At 42.9% G+C, this 25,149-nt stretch overlaps 1 protein-coding gene across 2 annotated transcripts in view; it reads right to left on the bottom strand.

Moving 5' to 3' along the window:
• The window catches only part of doc2b (double C2-like domains, beta), a 260,828-nt gene that overhangs the window by 42,716 nt on the left and 192,963 nt on the right, over window positions 1–25,149 (bottom strand). The window contains exons 6-7 of one of the 2 annotated variants that reach the window (XM_048612707.1): window positions 22,799–22,956; window positions 22,348–22,501 (exon numbers count right to left, since the gene is read on the bottom strand). In XM_048612707.1, coding sequence (XP_048468664.1) covers window positions 22,414–22,501; window positions 22,799–22,956 — 246 coding nt within the window. In that variant the 3' untranslated portion in view covers window positions 22,348–22,413. Of the gene's footprint in view, window positions 1–22,347; window positions 22,502–22,798; window positions 22,957–25,149 lie in introns of those variants that run through there. The other variant, XM_048612706.1, reaches the window with a different exon arrangement.

Raw genomic sequence — 25,149 nt, 5'->3', positions numbered from 1 at the left:
AGTCCCTAGACATTCCTGAAAAACATCCAGGTGTTTAATTAGGAATTCACTCAGGCAGCCACTTTTTAATCGTAAAATATCGAGCCAATCAAGGAAATCTTTCTCAGCCAATTTCACCCCATCAGGCTTGGGCTCAAGCCTGTTACTACAATCAGTGGTAACCAAACCAGATGCTTCTCATAAGAGACTGGAACCAAAGTTACACCCTTAATCTGTAAGGAGCTCACTCTTGCCAAGGTCTTGCACAAATTTAAGGGATGGATTCCAGAGCGAATTTTATTAAAGACAGATTCTACGATCACTGAAACGGCCATGCCAATATCAACCTCCATTAGAATCAGGTGACTATTTAACCAGACGTTTATTTTGATTGGTTCTGATTTAGATGTTGCTGAGCAACTTAACTGTTCCATCCACAGGGTGTGCATTCTCCTGGATAACAGCCTATGAGTTCTCTTATTCAATTTAGGTCTAGTAGGACTCCTCTGCTGTCTCGAGTCTGGATACTGGCAGCAACTACAGTGGCTTGCCAGCCCAGATCCTGAAAAAAAATGTTAACCGTTTGGTCAAGGCTTGACTTTGCTTTGGGGTTTTGCTGCAGGCTGACCTGCAGACACTCTGTTCAGGATGTATCCGAAGTGAGGCTACATTCCCTAAGCTCAGTCAGCCTGGCAAGGGTATCCACTTCCATCAGAATTCTCTGCAACTCATATTCTGCACTTGCCACATTTTTAATGGTAAAGCTAGTTGTAGTGCCTGTTTGAAGTCCAGTTGTGCTTCAGCTAGTAGGTGCTTTTGCGTGGTTACATCATTAATCACACATACCAAAACAAACAGTCTCTCAGCATCTCATTAAGGGTTAGACCAAAGTCATATGGCTCTGCCAGTCATCTTAACCTCGTCAAAAATCTTGATACGAATTCTCCTCATTCTCGAATTGCTGAGTAAAAATGATAGCTGCTCAGAATTAGAGGAAGCTTGGGATCACAGTATTCCTTACCTAAATCCACCAACTCTTGAAAGGTTTTAGTGTCTGGTGTCTCAGGAAACATTAAGCTCCTAATAAGAGAAAAATACTGTGGGTCCACAAGCTGTAAGGAGAATTACTATTTGCTTTTCATCTGCCCCAATGTCTGTAAAAAAAAGTGCATTCTTTCCATATTCTGGGCTCAGTTTTCGATGGCAGAGTCAAATGAGTCAAGCTTCCCAAATAACAGCACAATGCCAGAAAGGCTTACCTCAACTCAAAGACAACTGTTGTGAGCGTGTTTCTTCAGTGTCTCGTCGCCACTGAAATAACTCCACAGGGGCTGTTATCCCAATACCAAGTCACTCTTTATTTACACATGGAAAGTCATTGACACTGGTCCAGCTCCCTCAGAGCCAGCTCTCCGAGTGAAAGGACATCTGATACTCCTCTTTTTAATCTGTCAGCCAGGGCTCCCTGACTGAACCAGCCCCATTCAGGGAACTCATATTCTATGATATCCACCTGGCTAACCTCATTACAATCACTACAGCCCATATCCTTCTAAACCCTTTTGATTGGATTTCGATTTTGATTTTGTCACGTGTACCGAACTACAGCGAAAAGTTTTGTTTACAAGCTGTACAAGCAGATCACAGCAAGCAAAGGATGTCGAGATCAAAAAGACTTAGAGGCATACAGATTACATTGCGGGGTTACATTATTTGAAGCTAGAGTCCATTCAATAGTCTGAAAACGGCCAGAAATAAGCTGCTCCTGAACCTGCTTTTCAAAAGTGTTCAGACGTCTGTATCTTCCACCTGACCAAAGAGATTGTAGACGAGCATTACCAGGGTGTGATGGGTCTTTGATCTTTGATGATGTTGGCTGCCTTTCCACGGCAGCAAGCCGTGTAAGTAGAGTCCATGGATAGAAGGTTGGCTTCCGTGATGGTCTGGGCTGTGCACACCACCTTCTGTAGTTTCTTACTGCCCTGGGCAGAGCAGTTGCCATGCCAGGCTGGTATGCACCTGGACAGTATGCTTTCAATGGGGCATCTGTAACAGTTCCTATTCATATACCCTTCCAGATGCCTTTTAAATGTTGTAATTGCACCCACCTCCACCACTCCCTCTGGCAGCTTGTTCCGTAGACACACCACTCTCTGAATGAAAATGTTACCACTCAGGTCCTTTTTAAAATCTTTCTCCTCTCATCTTAAACCTATGCCCTTTAGTTTTAGACACCCTGCACTAGGAAAAAGCCCTTGGCTATTTACCTTATCCATGCTGCTTATGATTTTATAAACCTGTATTAATGTCACCCTCAGCCTCCAATGCTCCATGGAAGAAGACCCCAGTCTCTTTAGCCTCTCACTATAGCTCAAACACTCCAGTTCCTGCCAACTGTGTCTATACAGAATGGATGAGGCTTTTGGAGATTCCCATATCCCACTGAGATATTGCTGAAAGGCGTTCATGCTATTCATAGCTGGAAACAGGGAATTATATGTATATTTGTAGTGTCTTCGCTGTAACCGCTGCGATCAATGAGACAGCTAATGTATATAGGTTATTGTCTGTCATCTGACTAGCAGCCAATGTGGCTCAGAGGCAGCTACAGATGGTAGGTACACTGGCATCTCCTCTGTTGCCAGCCTCTGTTGGTACGTGTGCCCCGTCACAGTCCAAAGTATTAGAAGCATTTTTTAAGGTCCTCCCATGTCTCTATTGGGCCAATTTCACAAGAATCAATATGTAATACTGGACTGAATTTTTCTGCTCCATCAACATTGTGGAAAATGACAAGTCAGTTAGGAAAATATGGCAACAGTTAAACTATCAGATTTTCGACATTAAGAATAAAAGTCCAATTTTCCACTCAAGATATTAACAGTGAGATGAGATTCTTGCTAGTGAGTGGTGAGGGGCCTATTGGCATGCATTAACATCTAATAATTACCTAATCTCACCTCATTTATATACAGTAACACAGTGTGGAGCTGGAGGAACACAGCAGGCCAGGCAGCATCAGAAGACCCTTTCTGAAGAAGGCTCCCAACCTGAAACATCAGCTTTCCTGCTCCCCTGATGCTGCCTGGCCTTTTGTGTTCCTCCAGCTCCACACTTATCTCAGTCTCCAGCATCTGCAGTTCTTGCTATTTCATTTATACGTAAGTTGCTACTTTTTCAGGCAGTGGAAAGAAACTAAACTATGCCAGTTCCCAACATGAAAGTCCGAATGGATACCTGATGGCTGCAGCTTGCTGGCATCTTCTCTGGACCTCGTTCTTGGCAGCAATCCCCAATCTCAGAGTGTACTCCATGGGCAAAGTCTGCTCCCACCACCCAGTCCACAGAGGCTGGCATCAGACAAGCACCAACCTCATCACATCATCATGGCACATCTCGGACACAGTTAAAATAAGGTTCCCCCCTTCAATGCTGCAATTTGGAGCTCCAGGACACCTTACACCGCAATGCTGCTGCCAGGGCACTTTGAGCGCATGGATTAATAGTCATTACATGTATTAGACCAGAGCACATCTCAGGGCTCTTCACTTGCTTTCTGAGCGCTCACTCACTGTGCACTTATTTGAAGGCTCAAAGCATCTCTGCCTTGGTTTGCCCTTTTGTGCATTGCCACCTCATTCAGGAGTTAAAGCCTACAATAGTTCTGTCTTACCTCTTAAGGCAAACACAAAGCCAAGCAGCCTGTCACATCTGCCAGCAATGATCCATTAAGGGTGCAGATGTATGCCACCATGTTACAACAAGGTCACACTCACTGCAGCTTTTGCAGCAAACACACTGCATGTGCTTACACCAAATGTCTCAAAGTCTGTGGGGAGAAGGGAAGAAGTCCTTAGTCAAGTTCAAGGGGCAATGCCACAGTCAACGAATGGCATCATGCAATCTCAGTCCGGTAGCTTACACATTTCAGTTGGCTGCTTAGAGAGTTTAGGGTCAGGGAACCCACTTCATTATAGTCCGGGGAGTGGGCCACAGTTAGTCCTGCAGGTTCACTGAAACTAGTCTGGGGATTAGCAGCAAGTCAGTCACGGAAGTGTACAAAGATCAGGCAAGGTTCTGATCGCTCATCAGCTTGGGATGTCCTTCTAGTTCAGTCAGAGGGGTGGGCCATGGTCACTCCTAGCGATCTGCTTACTGAAGGTCAAGGGTGATCATCATGGGGTCATTGCTGTGTTGGGCAAGTTGGGGGAAGGTAATTGTGGGGATTAGAGGCTGGAAGGTAGAGGAGACAATAATTGTGACGGGGGACAACTACATACATGGAGCAGAATACAATACATCGGGAGCACAGGTTTCTGAATGGGGGTGGTCATTAAAACTGGAGTACTGGTGCCTGTCAATGGAAGGGGATGCTGGGGGAAATGATATAATCATAATGATGTTTGGCATAACTAAGATGTATGCGTGGGGCTCGGGAGTAAAGTGGAAGGATGAAGCCTTAAGAGTTGTTGGGAACATGTGGAAGCTCATAGGTTTTAGGGTTAACAGGGGATACAAGCCTGGAAGGAACATGAAAGTTTTGGGAGAGGTGTGCCTAAAATGAACAGGTTGTATCAGCTCACTAATGTCCTAGTAAATTATGTCTGACCTAAATGTAGTTGTATTCACTGCTGTTGTGAAATTAACCTTCTTGTTATCCAAGGCCAGTGCCTCTTCCACAGATACTGTCTGTGGCGTATCCTCTACCACTAACCACTAGATGGGCTCAAGACAAAGGACAATCAGTGGCAGCAAACCACTGGAAACAACCCTTACCACATGTGGTAGATGTGTCAAATACTACAAGGTGCCAGCAGTGGCCATCTAGAAAAATACCACAGTAAGAATGGCAGATTTTCTTTCCCAAAGGAAGCTAGTGAACCAGATGAGCTATCATGCCAATTCATAATAATTTCATGATCACCATTAAGGAGACTAGCTTTCACATTCAAATTTGATTAAATTCATTGAGCTGCTGTTGAGTGATTTGAACCCACGTCATCAGAAGGACTGGTCCTCAAGATGACATTATGTCTAGACAACAACCTTCCCACATTATGCAGTAAATCTGGAATTGTTCTATCAGCAAATGTGAATGAACACTAACAGAAGGAAGTTTTCAAGTAGAAAATTGTTTACTTGTCAGCAAGTTGCTAATGTAAACCAACTGTGCTGTATAAAATATTAACGGCGTATTTCAATACTGCAGCCAGGAAGATAGCATAATGTTCTAACGTACAAATTTCTATTCCTGTAAAAACAGGTGCTGAAATCTTTATTTTATTCTTACTTATAAGCCTTTTAAGTGTAGGTGAGTTACAGTATCACCTTTATGGTGTTTAGGAAAATAACATACATGAGTAAGACTTAAAACATCAGATCATAGTCTAAAAACTAAGGCACATGCTTAGTGGGGATAGTCATTAAACCAAGCAATGATCAAAGATTAGCCTGTCTAAAATAAATTGGTTTTCCTTCTGATAATCATTCACTTGCTGACGCAAAATGGAAAGGGCAACAAATCACAATAATTCTCCTGGTGGTTCAAGACGAAAAACCATGGGCAGAATTTCAAAAGGAGAACACAGCCCGCTACTGCAGAGCTGAAAGTGAGCACCAACCCCACTTGTGTCAGGATTTACCACATGCCCAATCGCAACTTCAATTGTCAATTGTCAGTGTGTGCAGCGGGCACACATCCAACATGCAATCACTTGGCAGGGGTGGGCAGGAAATGCCAGCCTTTGACATCAAGTGAATTAATTCAAGTCTAGGGACAGGTGATATAAAGTCTGCTTCTGCAAACACCCAATCTGTTTGAGACCCGGTGCTGACTGGGAGAAGTGCTCATCTGCCTGCAGCGCATCATCAAAATGTTATTTGATTATTTATTATTGAATTATTTATTATTTGTTTTGACTTGCCGCCTTCATCGGTCCCTCTTTCATCTATGTTATCCTTAACCTTTCTGGATACCCATCGCTGCTTTTTAACTGCCTAATATTTCCAGAGCAGCTATTAACTGAAGGGAAACAGAAACATAGAAACATGGAAAAATAGGTGCAGGAGTAGGCCATTTGCCCTTCGAGCCGGCATCACCAGTCAATACGATCATGGCCGATCATGCAATCTCAGTATCCCATTCCCATCCTCTTTCCATACCCCTTGATCCCTTTAGCCACAAGGGCAACATCCAGGGTCCTCTTGAATATATCTAATGAACTGGCCTCAACAGCTTCCTGTGGAAGAGAATTCCATAGCTTCACAACTCAGTGAAGAAATTCTTCCTCATCTCAGTCTTGAATTACCTACCCTTTATTCTTTGACTGTTGACCCCTCATTCTGGACTTCACAACATTGGGATCATTCTTCCCACATCTAACCTGTCCAGCCTCATCAGGATTTTATATGTTTCTATGAGATCCCCCCTTATTCTTCTAAAATCCAGTGAGTACAAGCCCAGTCAATCCAGTCTGTCCTCATATGTCAGTCCTGCCATCATGGGAATCAGTCTGGTGAACCTTTGCTGGACTTCCTCAATAGCAAGAATGTCCTCCCTCAGACTAGGAAACCAAAACTGCACACAATACTCAAGGTGTGGCTTTACTAAGGCCCTGTATAACTGCAGCAAGACATCCTTACTCTGATACTCAAATCCTCTTGCTATGAAGCTCAGCATGCTATTAGCTTTCCTCACCGCCTGCTGTACCCGCATGCCAACTTTCAGCGACTGTTCCACCATGACACCCGGGTCTCGTTGCACCTCATCTTTTCCTAAACCACCACCATTCAGACAATAATCTGCCTTCCTGTTTTTGCCACCAAAATGGATAATCTCACATTTATCCACATTATATTGCATTTACCTAGTACTTGCCCACTCCGCCAGTCTGTCCAAGTCACTCTGCAGCCTCTTACTATCCTCCTCACAGCACACACTGCCACCCAGCCTAATGTCATCTGCAAATTTGGAGATATTACATTCAATTCCTTTGTCCAAATTGTTAGTGTATATTGTGAACAGGTGTGGTCCCAGGACTGATCCCTGCAGTACCCGACTCATCACTACCTGTCACTCTGAAAAGGAGAGATTCTCTGCTTCCTGTCTGCCAACCAGTTCTCTATCCACATCAATACATTACCTCTGATACAATGAGCATTAATTTTCCTTAGTAATCTCTTGTGTGGAACCTTGCCAAAAGCCTTTTGACAGCCCAGTTACACAACATCTACGGATTCACCATTGTCTACTCTACTGGCCACATCCTCAAAAAATTCCAGATTTGTCAAGCATGATTGCCCTACTGCGAATCCATGCTGACTAGGACTGATTCTGCACTGCTTTCCAAATGCTCAGTTATTATATCCTTAATGATTGACTCCTGCATTTTCCCCACCACCGTTGTCAGGTTGACCAGAAACCAGAAATGACAGTACTCACCACAACGGACCGGACAGTATAAATTTCATGAGGAATAGAATAATATCGCTTCATCGGAGGCTCCACTGATGATGTCACATAGAATGGTGACGAAACATCTGAACAAAATCAAGCCAGCTTGGCGAGCAAGTCAACAACCTCATTGGGTTGACCAGCCTATAATTCCCTATTTTCTCTCTCCCTCCATTTTTACAGTGAGGAGATACATTGGCTACCCTCCAGTCCATCTGAACTCTTCCAGAGTCTACAGAATGCTGGAAAACGACCAGCAATGCATTCTGTGGCCACTTCTTTAAGCACTCTGGGATGCAAAGCATCAGACACTGGGGACTTATTGTCTTTTAATCCTATCAATTTCCCCAAAATCATTTCCTGACTAATAAAGATTTCCTTCAGTTCTTCTTTCATGCTGGACTCTGTGCCCCAGCATTTCTGGAAGGTTATTTGGGTCTCCTTAGTGAAGACAGATCCAAAGTATTTGTTCAACTGGTCTGCTATCTCTGTTTTCCATTATGAATTCACCTGATTTTAACAGTAAGGGACCTACATTTGTCTTCAGTCTTTCTCGCTTCACATATTTATAGAAGCTTTAGAAGTCAGTTGTTGTGTTTTCTGCAAGCTTACTTTCATATTCTATCTTCCCTTTATGAATTAAAACCTTTGTCCTCCACTGCTGAATTTTAAATTTCTCCAAGTCCTCAAGGCTGTCTTTCTGGCCAATTTATATGCCTCCTATTTGGCTTTAACACCCTCCCCCGATTTCCCTTGTTAGCCACGGTTGAGCCACCTTCCCTGTTTTACTCTTATGCCAGTTAGAGATGTACAATTGTTGAAATGCATCCATGTGTTCTTTAAATGTCTGCCATTACCTATCTATCTACCATCAACCCCTTAAGTATCCTTGGCCAGCTTATCCTAGCCGATGCATGCCTCATACCATCGAAGAACTCTCCAGTTCTCCAAATTTAAAGCATTTTTGCCAAGGGTTCCAAGCACAGGGGAATTGCTTATCAGAATTTCAATGGTTCAGGCAATTCACATGCTGCCAACTGAGTCTGGAATTTGACAGTGTCTGAATGTGTAACTCCAGTCTGTGCTGCAGAAAGGATACTCTGGTCAATAAAATGTCCAATGCATAGGTTCTGAGTTTAAAATGTTTGTATATTTTTAGCAACACTATTTTACAGAGATGGTCATTAAAGAAGGAAAGATGAAAATACATTCAATTTCTATCTAATTTTTAGAAGCTTCTGGTGATTGGTTATAAAAAGTCAAACCATAGTTGCCAATGCAAATAAAGAGTTGTACCCCCATTTTATAACATACAATGAAACATAGCAGAAATGAATTTAAGTGTGGCATCTGGCCGAAACAAATGCACCTGACCACTTGTTACCTTCTCAGAGGTTAATCAAAAGCACTTCATTATCTTTGGGAATTCCCTTGCACTTCCTTTTGAATTCTAACCCTAACCCTAATCCCACAAACGCTGCAACAGCAAAATCCTGACTCACTTTGAACAGTGTCATGGGAAACCTACTGGCATTCATAACATACACTGCAGGTTACCAAGCTGTTTCAGTCCATTGAAAATGAGATTTTGTAGAAGACGCTTCAGACCAAAAGGAATAATGCTGATCACATTATGAGTACTTCAGCTTCTCCAATCCATAAACCTTTACAAAAAATTCTGATTTTCATTGAAATGTTTTCATTTTTTATCTTTATACAACTGAATTATTTGATGTTGCCAAAAGGCTGACCTTGTTTAATGATTCCAGCTTCCCTACACATGCTTTTGGATAGTCAACACATGGTATGTTTGAGCTTGTGCTGGGAGATTCGCCAAACTCTTAATTTGTCACTGGATTTGAAATATTGAGAGCTTGAAAATATTGGTAGCAAAAATTGGCCAGATGACATTATAGGAGACAGGAGTTTCCTGTGAGTTTCAGAACCTTGCTGTCAAGATCAAATGGTGTTTAGAAGCTTTCATTAGGGAGGATTGAATGGCCATTTCTGGGAGTCTCAATGCAACTGCATAATCATTAGGCAGTCAGCTGCCCACTGTCAGGGGCTTCTGTCCAATTACAGGCAGAAGCTCTGTCTCCAAGACCTGTAGGCCAATTGAACCAGTGTTAAATTGCCTGCATATGGAATGATGTCAATTGGGTTCACTGTTCTTGGGTTGAGTGTAGGAAAATGTTTTACTTCTCCTAATTCCAATTTTATTACCTTTCTGAAACTGCTGACGAGGGTAACAAAGAAAAGACAACATAAAAATATGAAATAATAAAAGACAATTTGGAGTCAGCACTGCTACGGAGAAAAATTCAACATTAAAGAACTTTTTACAAGACAACTGTAGTTTTAAGGAAATATTTCACCCTTTGAAATTGATGGCAGCACCTTGAGGTTCAAAGCTATCAGCATTTGTTATATATTAAAGTCAATAGAAATCAATAAGATATTGTGAAGACTACTCATCCTGTTAGACTTTAAAAAGAATTGCATGTGTGTGTGCACTTTTCTGCCTCAATTGTCTTGCTGTTTATGACCAGTAAATGGAAAGTAAAAAGAAAATCTATAAATTCAGAACACCTGGAATATTTACAGACAGCTAATAAATCAGTTGCTTATAATCATGGTCCAATTCCAACATTGCCGGTTTCTATTATGCACACAATTTGGCTCTGAGAAGGTTCTGAAAATGGAAACGTGATCTGCAGACATGCAGAAATGTGGGAGCCACTAAACAGCTTTATGTATAGTGAGTTAAGCCTATGGTGGGAATTTAAAATCCAACCTGGAAGTGATGGCTGAGGTGCAGGGGGCATTTGATAGGGCAGGAATGCACGGGTGGGCACCTTCTAATTGCAGTGTGGGAAGGCTTGTTGCTGGCTTTCCTGCCTGGATACCAATTGACCCCCTTAAGGCAGCAGTTAAGACTCACTGAAGGACCTCATTCCACCTTACTGGTATGTAAATAGCAGTGGCAGGGGAAAGGGGTGGGAACTGATGAGCGCATACCAATGGGTTTGCTCGTGAGTGGGGAGGCACTCGGTCTGAGTGAGGGACCCAGCATCATAAAGAGAATCCCACCCTCCTCTCCTTTCCTCTAACATCCCTCCCTGATCCCCACTTTGCAACTCCATCCTGCTGTTACATTTCTGCAGGGAGCCCTGGTGGAGGCTGAAGTGAATTACCAATGGCAATGATAATTGCTAATGGAAAGCTGCCAGCCTCTGATTGTCCGGTGAGAGAGAGGGTGGGTTACCACCCTCATGGGGATGGGAAGTGCAGCAATTAATTATTCCCATGGAGATGGATTCCCTAAGCAGCACTATTCAAGTCGCTGACTGGGGACTTGAATCCCCCTCGGGCTCCCTGAAAGTGGATTAATTGGTGTCGCACTAGATTTGATGGTGAATATTGAAACTTCTCTCATTAAATTTCATCCCATGTGTGGTTTTCAGGGTTAAAAGATGGGTCATAATTATAGCAGGATCTGTAGACATAATTCAGTCCCATTTTCAATTCACCTTCAACGTTCCATTAGAAATATCTCTCTACACTTACAAATGACAATTGCCAAAGTTAATTTGATCTTCTACATGTGGTGGCATTGCAGCATCAAAAAACTGTAAAATTCAACTATAGTATGGCAGGTTTACACAGGTAGTTCCCATTATAAATATAGGACTTTATAATCGAATAAAAAAACCAATGCTTATAAATATTTTTGATCAAAACATTTTGATCAGTGTTTGAAATAACTCCATGGAGGCTGTTATCCCATCACCAAATCACCCTTTACTTACATGTGCATAGCATTTGACACTGATCCAGTCCTGTCAGAGCCGGCTCTCAAAGTGAGCAGAACCTCTGACACTCCTGTTATATCTGTCAGCCAGGGCTCCCTGATTGGGGCTGTTAATTGGGTCCAAATAACTCAGATTCTATGAGGGCCACCTGCTGACCACATTACAATCACTGCACCCTTCCTCTCCACGCCTGGGGACGTTGACATGTTCTTTCTCTTGGAGCCTCTCCTGGGGTGTTTTTGCACTGGGTGAAGTTCCTCCAACTCAACCTCAGATCCAGGCAGCAAGTACCGGACCATGGTCCACCTCTTGCACTTAGAGCATCTCAGAAGAAATTCATCCTCTTCTTCAGGTGGTAAGGGCAGAGGCGGTGACATCTGCCATGTCCATCTCTGACACAGATGTTTCTTTGGCACTAGGCAGAAGGGGAGAACCCACGAGTTCCCTCAACCTTTCCAGCTGTTCTGAGGAGCCAGGTATGTTTCACCGTTGCCCCGTTTATGGGTTTGCAGCTTTCAGGTGGTCCACATGCTTGTTCAGGTCCACCTCACCTCCGGAACATGATATGTCACGGGACCTGACCTCGCATCATCCGTGCTTCTGACCCATACAGGTCTAGTTCTGTGGTTTTGGCACCAAACTTCATCCACTGAGGTAAACTGTCTCTCTCACTTAGAGGAGTTGTGTGTCTGGCATTGTTCCTGATGCCATTTCATCCTCCTACCACGTCTGGCAAGATCAGATTTAACCTGGTGCAGAGTCTTCTCCCCATCAGTAACTCTGCTGGAAGTATCCCTGTAGTTGCATGAGAATTGGTCCCCTAAATCAGATAGGAACCGGAACAGTTTGGTATCTAGTGAAGCTGTTGGCTGTTTCTTTAAGCCTGCCTTCAAAGTTTTGACTGCTCTTTCCGCCAGACCATAGGACGATGGGTGGTATGGAGCTGTCCTTATATTCAAATGCCATTCGACTTTAGGAAATACTCAAATTCCCTGCTGGTAAATGGTGGCCTGTTGTCTGTGACCAACACTTCCGGGAGCCAGTGTATTGCAAAAGATCCTCACAGCTTTTCTACTGTCATCCCAGTGTTTGACAAATTAACTCTATGCACATCCAACCACTTTGACGGGTGTCTACAATGACTAAAAACAGTGAGCCCATGAAAGGACCTACATAGTCAATGTGTAACCGAGTCCAGGGTTTACTCAGCCATTCCCATGAATATGAGGCAGCTGCTAGAAGTAATTTTTGTCCTTGTTGGCACTCTGGGCATTGCTTCACCAACACAGCTATGTCTGCATCCAATCCTGGCCACCATAATTTCTCACCAATGTCTTCATTTTGGACACCCCTCAATGACCTTTGTGGAGTTCAGCCAGTATCTGATGGTGCCCCTTGCGTGGGACAATCACTCTTGCTCTCCATAGTAAAATGCCGCCTTCTACAGTGATATGGTCTTGCTGGGCTCAGAAAGGTTTCAATTATAATTGTGATGGCCCTTTGGTTTCCCTCGTCACCACCAGCTGTTCCAGTTTTTCCAGGAACACATCTTTTTGTGTCTAAAGTCTGAGATTGTCAGTACTGACCAGAGAGGTTCCAGAAATTTAAAACCAGAACAGACTCTTCCAGTGGCAGCACCTCCGGTGGTGTATCTGCTACGTGGCCTCCCAGATGGTGTTCCAACTTGTAACTGTATGCCACTTAGAATGGCAGCCCACCGCTGAATTAGACCTGAAGCTACGGGCAGTGCACCCTTGTCCTCAGAGTAGCCTTATCAAAGGTTTGTGGTTTCTTATTATTACAAATTTGTCCGTAAAGATATTGGTGGAACATTTACACACCAAAGATGACTGCTAGGCCTTCCTTCTCTGTCTGGGTATGTTTGCGCTCTGCATCCACCAATACCTGGGAAGCGTACACTATTGGGCATTATACTCCATTGGGCCATCTGTGAGCCAACACTACTCTGATACCGTATGGGAGTGGTGGTGGCTGGGGGGGGGGGGGGGGGGGGCGGGGAGCGGTGGTGGTGGGGAGTGGGTGGTGTCAGCACCACCTCTCACTTTGGATCACAGCGTGCCAACACCTTAAACAGTGATAGTTGCTTCTTCACTTCCCTGAAGGCTACGTCTTGGCTACAAGAACATTTCTAAGGCTGCCCCTTTTTCATTAGCGGATGGAAGGGTGCCAGGGTTGAGGCCAGGTTACTTATGAATTTTCTATGATAATTCACCAACCCGAGGAAAGACCTAAGCTCCCATATGGATGTGGGAGCTGGGGAACATTTGGTCGCCCTCACTTTATCTTCCAACGGGTATAACTCAGTCTTGTCAATTTTGTAGCCCAAGAAGGTCACTTGGGGGGCCTGGAACACATTTTTCTCCTCGAAGATATATGGCCACCTGCGAAGAACAGCTAAGCACTGTGTCCAAATTCTCTAAATGCTCCTTATTGGTCTTCCCTGTTATTAGCAGGTCATGCAGATAAATAGAGTCCTGGGGTAGACCTTGTAAAATGCTCTCCATCGTCCACTAAAAGAAAACTGCGCAGCCTTACAATACCCAAAATGGCAGTCTAGTATATTGGCACAAATCCTTGCGAGTATTAATTGTAGCATACTTCTAGGAATCCTCATCTAACCTCAATTGCAGGTATGCAAGGCTCATGTCCAGCTTTGTGAAGGATAGTCGCCCTGCCAGTTTTGCTGATATGTCTTCTATACAGGGTGTTGGGTAGTTATCCAGCTGCGAGAAGCAGTTTTCTGTTCATTTAAAATCCCCATGAAGGAGAACCGACCCATCAGGCTTCACAATCGGTACGACCGGTGCTGTCCATTCCACAAATTGTATTGGTTTGATGATTCCTTCGCTTTCCAGCCGCCTGATTTCCACCCCTACTTTTGGCCGTACGGCAAACGGCACTGGGCAGGCCTTGCAGAAACGTGGAACTGCTTCCTGCTCAACATGCAAGACGGTTTTAGCCCGTTTGATAGTCCCTAGACCTTCCTGAAAAACTTCAGAGTGTTTAATTAGGACTTCACTCAGACAGCCATTTTCTAATCAAAAGATGTTGAGCCAATTAAGGTGAATCTTTCTCAACCAATTTTGCCCTATCAAGCTTGGGCCCTGAGCCTTTTACTGCAATCAGTGGTAAGCTGCTTCTCATAGAAGACTAGAACCAAATTTGCACCCTTAATCTGTAAAGGATCCCCAGTATAAGTTCTCAGTCTAACGGAGGTCTGGTGCAAACTATTAAGGGTCGAAGCCCAAGACTAGTTCTGTGATCCCTGATACCGCCGCAGCTGTATCAATTTCCATTAGAAATGGGAGATCATTTAGCCAAACGTTTATTTTGATTCGTTCTGATTTGGATGTTGCTAAGCAATTTAACTGTTCCAAACCGGAGGAAGGTGGGCTTTCCAAGGTATTCACTCTCCTGGATACTGGTCTGAGTTCTCTTACTGAATTCAGGCCTAGTGGGACTCTTTTGCCGCCTCTAGTCCACATACCAGCAGCAACTACAATGGCTTGGCAGCCGGGATCCTGAAGAAAATGTGAATATAGGATGTATGTTTATTAAGTTTGCAGATCTCACCAAAATTGGTGGTGTACTGGACAGCAAAGGAGGTTATCTCAGACTACAACTGGACCTTGATCAGATGAGCTAATGGGTTGAGGAATGGCAGATGGAGTTTAATTGAGATAAATGTGAGGTGTTGCATTTTGGAAAGGCAAATCTGGGCAGGATTTAGACACTTTATGGTAAGGTCCTGGGGAGTGTTGCCAAATAGAGACTTTGGGGTGCAGGTTCATAGTTCCTTGAAAATGGAGTCACAGGTAGACAGGGCAGTGAAGAAGGTGTTTATTGGTCAACGCATTGAGTATAGTAGTTGAGAAGTCATGTTGCAGCTGTACAGGACATCGGTTAGGTCTCCCTGCTATTGGAAAGATATTGTTAAACACAAGGGTTCAGAAAGGATTGAAGGATGTTGCTGGGATGGAGGGGTTGAGCTATAAGGAGAGACTGAAAACCTGCAGTTATTTCCCAGCTGGGACATGGATAGGGTGAATAAACAAAGTATTTTTCCCAGGGTAAGGGAGTCCAAAACTAGACAGCATAGCTTTAAGGTGAGGGGAAAAGATTTAAAACGGACCCAAGGGGCAATCTTTTCCTGCAGAGGGTGGTGCGTGTATGAAATGAGCATTCTTGGGGTTGGGTTGTTGGTGGTGGAGACTGGTATAATTACAACATTCAAAAGGCATCTGGATGGGTATAAGAATAGAAAGGGGTTACAGAGATATGGGCCAAGTGGAACTAGATTAATTTAGAATATCTGGTCAGCATGGACAAGTTGGATCATAGGGTCTGTTTCTGTGCTGTACATCTTTATGACTTTAAAATGTTAACTGTTTGACAGAGGCTTGGCTTTGTTTTGTGGTTTTGCTGTGGGCTGACCTAGGGTACCTCTGTTCAGGATATGTCCTAAGTGATGCTATGCAATTACCTTCACTCAAGGGACAGCTCCCAAGCTCAGTCAGACTGGTGAGGGTGTCCACTTCTATTAGCATTCTCTAACTCATGCTCCACTTGCTGCATTTCTTAATGACAAAGCAGGTCGTACGTCAGCTAGTAGGTGCATTTGCATGGTTACGGCATTAATCCCACATTCCAAACGGTCTCTCAGGATCTCATTAAGGATTAAACAGAAGTCACATGCCTCTGCCAGACATCCTTACATCATCAAAAATCCCAACACAGATTCCTCTAGTTCTCAAACTGACGAGTAAAACTGATAGCATGTCAGAATCAAAGGAGGCCTGGGGTCAGAATATTCATTAATTAAATCCATCAATTCTTGAAAGGTTTTAGTGTCTGGTGCCTCTGGAAATGTTAGGCTCCTAATAATCAAAAAAACTGCAGGTCCACAGCTAGCAGGAAAATTACCCGTTGCTTTTCATCTGCCCCAACGTCAGATGACCAAAACAAAAAAATGCATTCTTTCCACAGACTGGGCCCAGCCTTCGACAGCAGGATCAAATGAGTCAAACTTCCCAAATTACAGCATGATGCCAGAAATACTTACACCAACTCAAAGACAACTGCTGCCAGCAAATTTCTTCAGAAGCATATTTTTTCTCTCGTCACCACTGAAATAACTCCACAGAGAACAGTATCCTGTCACCAAGTCACCCTTTATTTACACATGGGAAGTCCTTGACACTGATCCAACTCTCAGAGTGAGCAGAGCCTCTGATACTCCTGTTTATATCTGTCAGCCAGGGCTCCCTGTTTGGACCAGGTTAACAGCCCCAGTCAGGGAGATAACATTCTATGAGGTCCATCTGGTCGACCTCATTACAATCATTACAATGTTAATGAAATAATCAATTAATGAATCTGCCTGTTCATTTATTTGAGCATCAGTGACAGATTCATTCTTCTCTTGCATCAGGGCAATGAACTCCAATTAACAAGAAGCCCAGGGGCTTGATTATGTCACACATTTTTAGTTCAAATGAAATAACTCTGCATTTGTTTAGAACAGATAAAGTGAACGTGAAGCAGTTGCAAAAGAACATATTGAAAGTGGCTCATTTATTTTGAAAATAAACATAGTGTCTCAAGAATCTTAATTTCAACAAAACCTTGGCTTGATCAAAGAAACAAAATGTAGCAATGGTAAGTTTAAGAGTCAATCGGGAATGTTGGGGGATGGGAGCTGTTGCTCAGAGGTGGGGGAAATTTTTTCAGGGGCACGGTTGGTTGGGGGGTAGAAGGGTGTCAGTTGGAGAGGTGGGGGAAGTCAGTCACGGGGATTCAGGGGTATCGGTCTTGGGGGGAGGAATGAGGAGTCAGCCAGGGGGGAGGCAGGAGTAGGTAGGAGGAAGGGGGGAGTCAGTCAAGGGGGAAGCGGGGGTTTGGTCAGGGGGTAAGGGAAAAGTCAGTCAGGGGAGAAGACAGGAGTCAGTCGGGGAGATGGGGTAGTTAGTCAAGGGGGAAGCGGGAGTCAGTCGGGGGTGGAATGGGGGGAGTCACCGGGGGAAGCGGGGGGAGTCGGTTGCGGGGGGAAGAGGGGAGGGAGTCAGTCGGGGGTTGGGGGGTGCCGGTCAGAGGGCAGGGGAGGAGTCAGTCGGGGGAGGGGGGGAAGTCGGTCAGGGTAGGAGGGGTGTCGGTCGGGACGGGAGGGAGAAAGGGTGGAAGTTGGTTAGGAGGAAGGGGCTGTCAGCTAAGGGCCGGGGTGGGGAATCACTGAGGGGGAAGGGAGGAGCCAGGTAGTAATTTTACTGACTGAGAAGTATTTTGGGGTATTATGCAAGAGGCTAATGTATAAATGCACATGTTCTCTTTCCCTCACCATGACTCTCAAATCTGTTTGTTAGTCAGAAGGTCATAACAGTGCATTGAATCTCTTAATATCGTCGTTTTTCAAATTTCTCCCTCCAGCAAGGTTAAACTAATATTCATGAAGAGAACACATACTTCCACAAATCATTAAGCAAATGGAATAAATCAAATCTTTTACATTTCCAGTCAATATGCCCCATTTAATTCATGAGTTTCTCTCCAATCACAACAAATTCCTACATTTCTTTTCTTCCTGTACTTTTAAGTGACCTCTCTATTTTTTCCCTTATCATAAACTTTGCATTCTTCTTTCCACCTACGTAAAGTGATTGACCAATATGCTATGAATGAAGGGGACTTTGGTTTATACGAGTAGGACCTTGGCCAATTTTCTGGTATGCACACTTCCTGGGGAAGTTCTGACCTTTTCTTGACTCTAACCTACTTGCACGTTGTGGTAGTAAAACCTGGAAACCCATTGTGTAAAAAAATATTAATACAAATCCATCTCCTGATCAGGATGTCCAGTTATGCTTATTTAATGGGACCATCGATCATTTTGACTCTCTGTGCCCTTAAGACAAACACTTAGTCCTTTATTTCTAGACCAGTCTGTGAGAGACAGAGGCTGGGAGTCTCCTCTTGCTTCTTTGCTTTCTTTGGCAGCAAGTGAACTGTGGCCATTGGCCTCGAGGAGACATTATGGGCGCACTACCTCTACCCTTGCTTTTATGGTCACCAGGACCCACCCACCACTGCCAAACATCACTTCCCAACACCCCCCACCTGAGTCCCAGGTCAAAGTATCATTGTTTTATTTCACAAAAGTTGGCAAAACATGTATAAACACAAAAGTGTCATTTTCAAGCAATTTAAACTTGATGGCTAGGTAATATTTGCTTGTCCCTTTTCAAAAGAAAATTCAGCGGTAGTTACAACTAGACAAGTGTCGCAGAAGTTAGAAAGGAATAATTCCGAAATGTTCAATACATCACAGCATGATGTATATTAAGGGTTGAATATTACATGCCCCTTGCTGGGAGTGTTTTGGGCAGGGATCATTTAATAAAGGGTTGACAGCCCACCATATTTTCACCTACCCCCACGTTCACCCTCTTAAAAGGTGAGCAGACCTCAAAACAGGCAACCCAGCGGCCATACATAAGTAAACAATTAAGGATCAGTGGGAGCTTGTTAGAAGCTCAATTAGTTACCTGGCTCTCTGCTCCATATGGCCTCCTGCATGGGCATGCCTGTATTGTAGAATGCCTACTGTGTGGAAACAAGCCATTTGGCTCATCATCACTACACCAACACTCCAAAGAGCATCCCACTTAAAACCCACTCCCTACCCTATCCCTGTAAGCCTGCATTTCCCATGGCTAATCCACCTAACCTGCACATCTTTGGAATGTGGGAGGAAGACTGGAACATCTGGAGGAAACCAACACAGACACATGGAGAACCTGCAAATTCCAGACAGACAGTCACCTGAGGCTGGAATCAAACCCAGGTTTCTGGTGCTGTGAGGAAGCAGTGTTAACCACTGAGCCACTGTGCTGCCCATATGCTGTAGATGTGGTAGTGCCCAATCTGCAACTCTGCCACTAGAGGGGCTGTTGGAGAGGGTAAGGTAGCATCCCAGTGAGGAGTGGGTGAGCTAGGTTAGCATCACTGTTCCCACCTAGCACTTTCTGGCTGAGGTGGAGTCATGCTTCTAGCTGTCCCAGTGGCTGGCTGATAACCTTTCCTCCATGGGTATTAGTTGGAACCATCCACACCATCTCAGCCTCCCTTTCTAATTTCCACCCCCACATTCTCTTTATCTTTAAATTACACAGGAGCATATAGTATTGTTGGAATATTGGCTGAAATTCCTATTGGACACAGCCTGCCACATATTGAGTGTTTACATCACAATGTCAAAAGCACACGAAGCACGGATAGATTTCTGCTCTTATTGTAACACGAAAGATCATCTATTTTTCAGGAAAAATGCATTAGCATTGTTTACATTATAATAATATTTAATAATTCTCCATTAATTTAAATATACCTATGAGTGGCCTGCCGGAAGAATCATCGGTATGAGCATGCCTGCTCTCCTTTCATTTATTTACATTAAGCTGGTATTTAGAATCCAAGGAAAAACCTTGAATGAGTCTAGCACTTGAATTTAGAGACAAAAATAAATAGTAACATTGAAGCTTCAAAGTAAAATATTGAGCTGCGGGGCCCTCAATTTGAATTAGCACTGCATTCCACATCTGCATTTGAAATGCTACAGGTCTAATCAACTGGAATAGTTTTGGATGAGATTTCACTGTTTATAACCTCATCTGCATCCTCTGGTCAATTACTGTGGTACCCAGCATTCACTGAGAGGCTGTTTGTACACTCTACAGCATAGAAATTATGCGACTGAACTACCAATTTAGAACTTTGCTCAATGTAGGCATGGGGCACAGAATCATGTCGTAGTCTTATCTCCAAACCTTACTGAAATCGCGCAAGGTTCCATATGAGCAACAGCACCTTGTGTTTTCTGTTTTTATTTCATTGCAGGAATTTTATTGTTGGGGTCAGTTATAAATAATGTTTTTTAGACAGATTATTTCTAAGGCTTTACAATGTGTCAACCATCTCTGCTGGCTACAAGCTGCGAAGCGAATATTTTATTCAAATGAATGATCTTGCTCAATGGAATTATTGCAGTTCTCTTTTGTCGATTCAACTGCCACAGTTAATGAATTTGCTCTGTGACTGATAATTAGCTCTGACAGTGGAGTTGGCACAGTGCAATCATAACTTCAACATTAGATCAATTTTACATTCAAACTGTAAAACCAAAGGTCAAATGCGAGGTAATGATACTCATTTCCAAGCTGGGGTGGCTGCAGTTTTCTTGATGGTCAAGTCTAGAATTGTATTGTCAAAACATTTGTACTAATGTACTACCACCATGAGAATTTATTGTTTTAGGCAAGGATGCCAAACTCAAATTTTTGACAAGTAAATTATTCTAAGGTGCAATCCCTACCATGATGGGTGATGCTGCATATTGAAGAAGAGATAAAGAGACTGCAAAAGTAGGTTGCTATTAGACAAGACAAAGTGAAGGGATTGGGAATATTAGGGCCAAAGAGACAGATGTATGGAGGGAAGGGGACATTGGTGAAAACACCAGTTAAAGTACTGAACAAGTGACAATAAATACTGAGACTCAGGCTAGAGACTGCAGGGCTCAATGTATTTGCCCAGATTTTCTGCTAACAGCAATGGTAAGTCTGTCGACGCTATGTTATGGGATAAATCTGGAAGAAATTTTTAGAATCTGCATGAATGTACACAGGTATATGTGGACACTCAAAGACTCTCAGCAGTACCCCACTCTTCCACAGAATGTGATTCTGACGGCTCTCACTGATAGACCAGGTACTGGAGTGATTATGACACATGGACTTTCATGCTCGTCCACTAGCTCCTCTGAAAAAAGTCAGTGCTGGTGCTTTCAGAAGTGAATATTTAACCGTGCTAAGTGACTACTGCTGAGTGGTCTTTGCGGCCTTGAAAAAAATGTTTTCACCCTAGTGGAGAGTCATTCACTTAGAAGAAATTTTGCATTGCTAATTTTAAATAATAATTTTATTTTTATTTTGCTCTGTTGCCCTTTATATCTATTGCCCTTAATCACATCTATTTTTCCTATCTTTCAGTTTACTATCCAAACATTATTTAAATGTAATTTTTATTGACTGCTTTGAAGCTTCTGGTTTAGACTCTACACATCTCAATAAGAAATCTTCAATCTGACAGATTTAAAAACTTTACTATTTCTTGCTGGACTCATAGACACCACAAATTTCTCACAAAGGGCTGCATGTTGCAACGGTGTTTATGTTCTAAAGGCATTTAAAGCTTTGTGGACAGCTATCAGCAAGATGAATAGTGAGATACTACATGCAGAATTATTTCTTACACTTTAATACTCGTCCACTTTGTGTCCAGAGTAATTCACCTTCCTACAACTCAAAATCAGCTATTACTGAAACCTGATTGCTCACCTCCATCAAATCAAGGAACTACAAACAATATGTACAAAGATATACATCACATGTATAGAAAAGGAGTAATATACTTTGTTGTGAACAAACTAAACATGCAGGAAAATTGAGTTTTATAGTCTCAGTTATGACTTTTTAGAAGTCCTTCAATATATTTGGAGCTCAATATTTACGAAGGCTTAACTAAACTAGCTGTCCAGTTGATAAACAATTGTTGGGACAAAAAGAGAAGGGATCTGAAGACCTGAAGGCTGAACACTACGATAAACATGCTGAAAAACTACTGAACTAATTTAAACCATGTTACTTTATTTTATTTCAAAACCCCCACCTCTGCATGTAAACATTACATCGGCCAGACTAGAAGGAAACTAGCCATCAGGATACACGAAAACCATCTAACAGCAAAATGACACAACGAACTTTCCCTCATCTCAGTGCACCCAAACAATGAAGGCCATCAATTTAACTAGGACAATGTGACCATCCTAGCTTAAGCCAACCACAGACATGCACAGGAATTCCTAGAGGCCTAGTTTTCAACCCATAATGCAATCAATAAACATGTGGAGTTAGACCCCATATACAATCCCATGCAGAACCGGAAATGACACAACCCAACTTAACAGACCAGATCATATAAATTCCAAATGGAGTAGAACAACATTCCTTCTTCGGAGCTCGCACTGACGACATTACCTAGCATGGTGATGAAACATCTGTACGATAACCAGCCAGCTCGGCGAGCAAACCAACAACCTCATCCCATCAGACTGTTCCACAGTGCATGATTGAAGTTACTCCTCAAGTATGTTAGTTGTAAGTGGTTACAATGGCTCTTCATGCATCTGGAGAAATGTCAGTAATATACTGTTGATTATGCACTATTCTGAGTGTTTCATTCTTCAGATTTAAACATGTTCTGAAACTGCACAGCAGCAACTTTTCTGAAGAAGCAAGCATGATTCTAAGCTGGTCTAATAATACCAGAGTATTATCAACAAACTTGTACAGTCTTTTACAACAAGCTGTGACCAGTACAACAGTACGTACACACAAGCTTTTTTGTCGATTGAGCTACAATTTCTTGAATGAACTTTTCCAACGTCAGAAATTCCCAACATGTCGTCTCGTCTGTTACTCACATTTTTACGTAAGGATCTGAGTAGCCGTTTGCATCCATCGCTGCTAAATGTGCACATCTTGCAATTCCAACGACAAGCCCAGTTTTCTGTGAGCTGTACTTTAAAGAGATGAGAATCCGACCACGCTCTTCCAGTGATTTGTCCTCTGTTTTGTCTATCTGAAAGAAGTTACAGTATTAAATTTATTATACACTGAAAATCAGAGAAATACCAAGCGTTCAGATTTGCAGAAGAACAGGATACAGATGCTCAATAATCTGAGTTATTGTTCAAATAATCAACACACTCCCTGTAACCATAGCTTGTCACAAAATTGCTTTGTATCAGACCGAGGCACAACCTTTTTATACTGAAATGGTAACTATAGTCCAATGCTTCCCTCTCCTTACTTCCTGGATTTGAGCCCACTTTGTAGTTTTCATGCTATTAACACAGACATTGGAAAGTTAATAGCCATCTTCAGGGGTCAGAGGGAATGAAGGCAAACAGTTTGTCCACCCAGTGTTTGCAGACTTATTCTTGCGAATGCACACAAGCAGGACCAGCTTAAAATAACTTTTGATCTTTGCACAATCACTAACATTTTGTTTAGGAGACATACAATTAGAAAAAACCAGAATCAAAATAGCCGGCACTGTAGGGGCCCCAGCAGGTAAGACTTTTCTTTATATAGAGAGTGTTCAACAGAGAGATGGTTTGAATACTGACCACATCAACATCAATTTTACTTATTTTCTCATTCAGCAGAAAATGACTGTTCAAGCGACTTGAGATCATTAAGCTTTTTGACTTGAACAGAAGAAACCTCTGAGATGGAGTGGAGGCACAATCAGTCAAGTACCCTGAAAATAGTAATGTCGGAGCATTTCACAATCCTGTCACAATCCAAGGGGGATTCACGGAAAGAATGAATGGAGTAAATGACACTTAATGATGTGCAACTGATTGATGCGCAAAGGTTAGGAATCCTAATGTGGCATACAGTGGGAAATTGAGATGAAGGAGCCATTTTGATTGCACTGCAAAGAGCATAACCAGCTCTGTTGGTTCAAGCTTCTGAGGGAGAAGCAGGAGAGCACAATAAAGGAAGAGCACTTGCTGCATTGCTACAAATTTCCCTTGATTATTTTGAAATGGAAACAAGGATTAACATCACACAGGACGTATGAACATGTCCACAGTCTAGTACATATTTCATGCCTAACCCAGGCAGACGTGTATGGATAGTTGTAGTTTCTTGCCTTGCAAACGAAAAAGTGATCACCATATAAAACTGACCTGAATGAGAAATAAAATTAACATAGTCATGAAAGTATAAGTTATTATATGTATTTGACCATCTTGTTACAAACTTCATCTTCATATTCAAAATTCACCACCAGGTTCATTCAACAGGGGTATGTAGTTAAAACTGGTCTCTCTCAAAAATGCAAAATGGGCCCTGACAAATTGGCACTCTTTGTTACACTGCACCTAGTTTTCTTTTCCATTGAAATCCAGGTTGGAAGAGCAAGTTGCCAGTTTGTTATTATGTGTTTTTACGAAATACCAATTCCACCCCAAGTCATTAAACATTAGTCCTGAAATTCTTCAGATTTGAGGATGAATAAATCCTACTTGGAGATGAAACTGGAATGGGACTCACTTACGTAAAATTCTAACCATTTTTGCTCCTGTCAGAATTTACTTCAAAACTAGAACTGCTGGCTAAAGTTGTCTCGCCATAGCTACATCTGCGGCTTTGTACTTGTGCTGGTTTGGATCTCTTGAACACCCAAATTATTTCACAGACCTCTTGCTTTATAGATAAAAGGTGCATCTTCACAGAATGCCTTATTTCTTTTGACATTTCGTGACCTTAAGCTGAATGTTAACTATCAGAGAGATGATTGGCAAGTGCACTGCTAGCAGACTACCCAGTTGTTTTTGCTTGGTCCATTTTGAAGAGCAGGCTTCAGTGCTGTGCAGTGTCAGGCAACAGGCACCAAGTGACCTGCTTCTGCTGCTGCCTGCTGGATCTGGGCCAGTGTCTATCAAGTAGCCCAAAAGTGGTCCTTCATCAACCACAGGGTTGACGTGGGGAAGTCTCCCACTCCTTTTAGCCCTACAGAAGTAATTCCTAACTAAACAATTTTGCCAAGTAAAAATTCCATATTACAAGAGCCTGTTGCCTGCAAGAGGCAGGCATTCTGGCCTTTTTGTAGTCACCTTTCAGGGCACAGTCAGATAGGGATAGTAGGAACTGCTGATGACGGAGAATCTGAGATAACAAGGTGTAGAGCTGGATGAACACAGCAGGCCAAGCAGCATCAGAGGAGCAGGAAAGCTGACGTTTCGGGTCTGGACCCTTC

Source organism: Rhincodon typus, chromosome 26 (genome assembly GCF_021869965.1).
Source record: "Rhincodon typus isolate 14 chromosome 26, sRhiTyp1.1, whole genome shotgun sequence".
Taxonomy (NCBI): domain Eukaryota; kingdom Metazoa; phylum Chordata; class Chondrichthyes; order Orectolobiformes; family Rhincodontidae; genus Rhincodon; species Rhincodon typus.
This window is presented reverse-complemented; position numbering and strand designations above follow the sequence as displayed.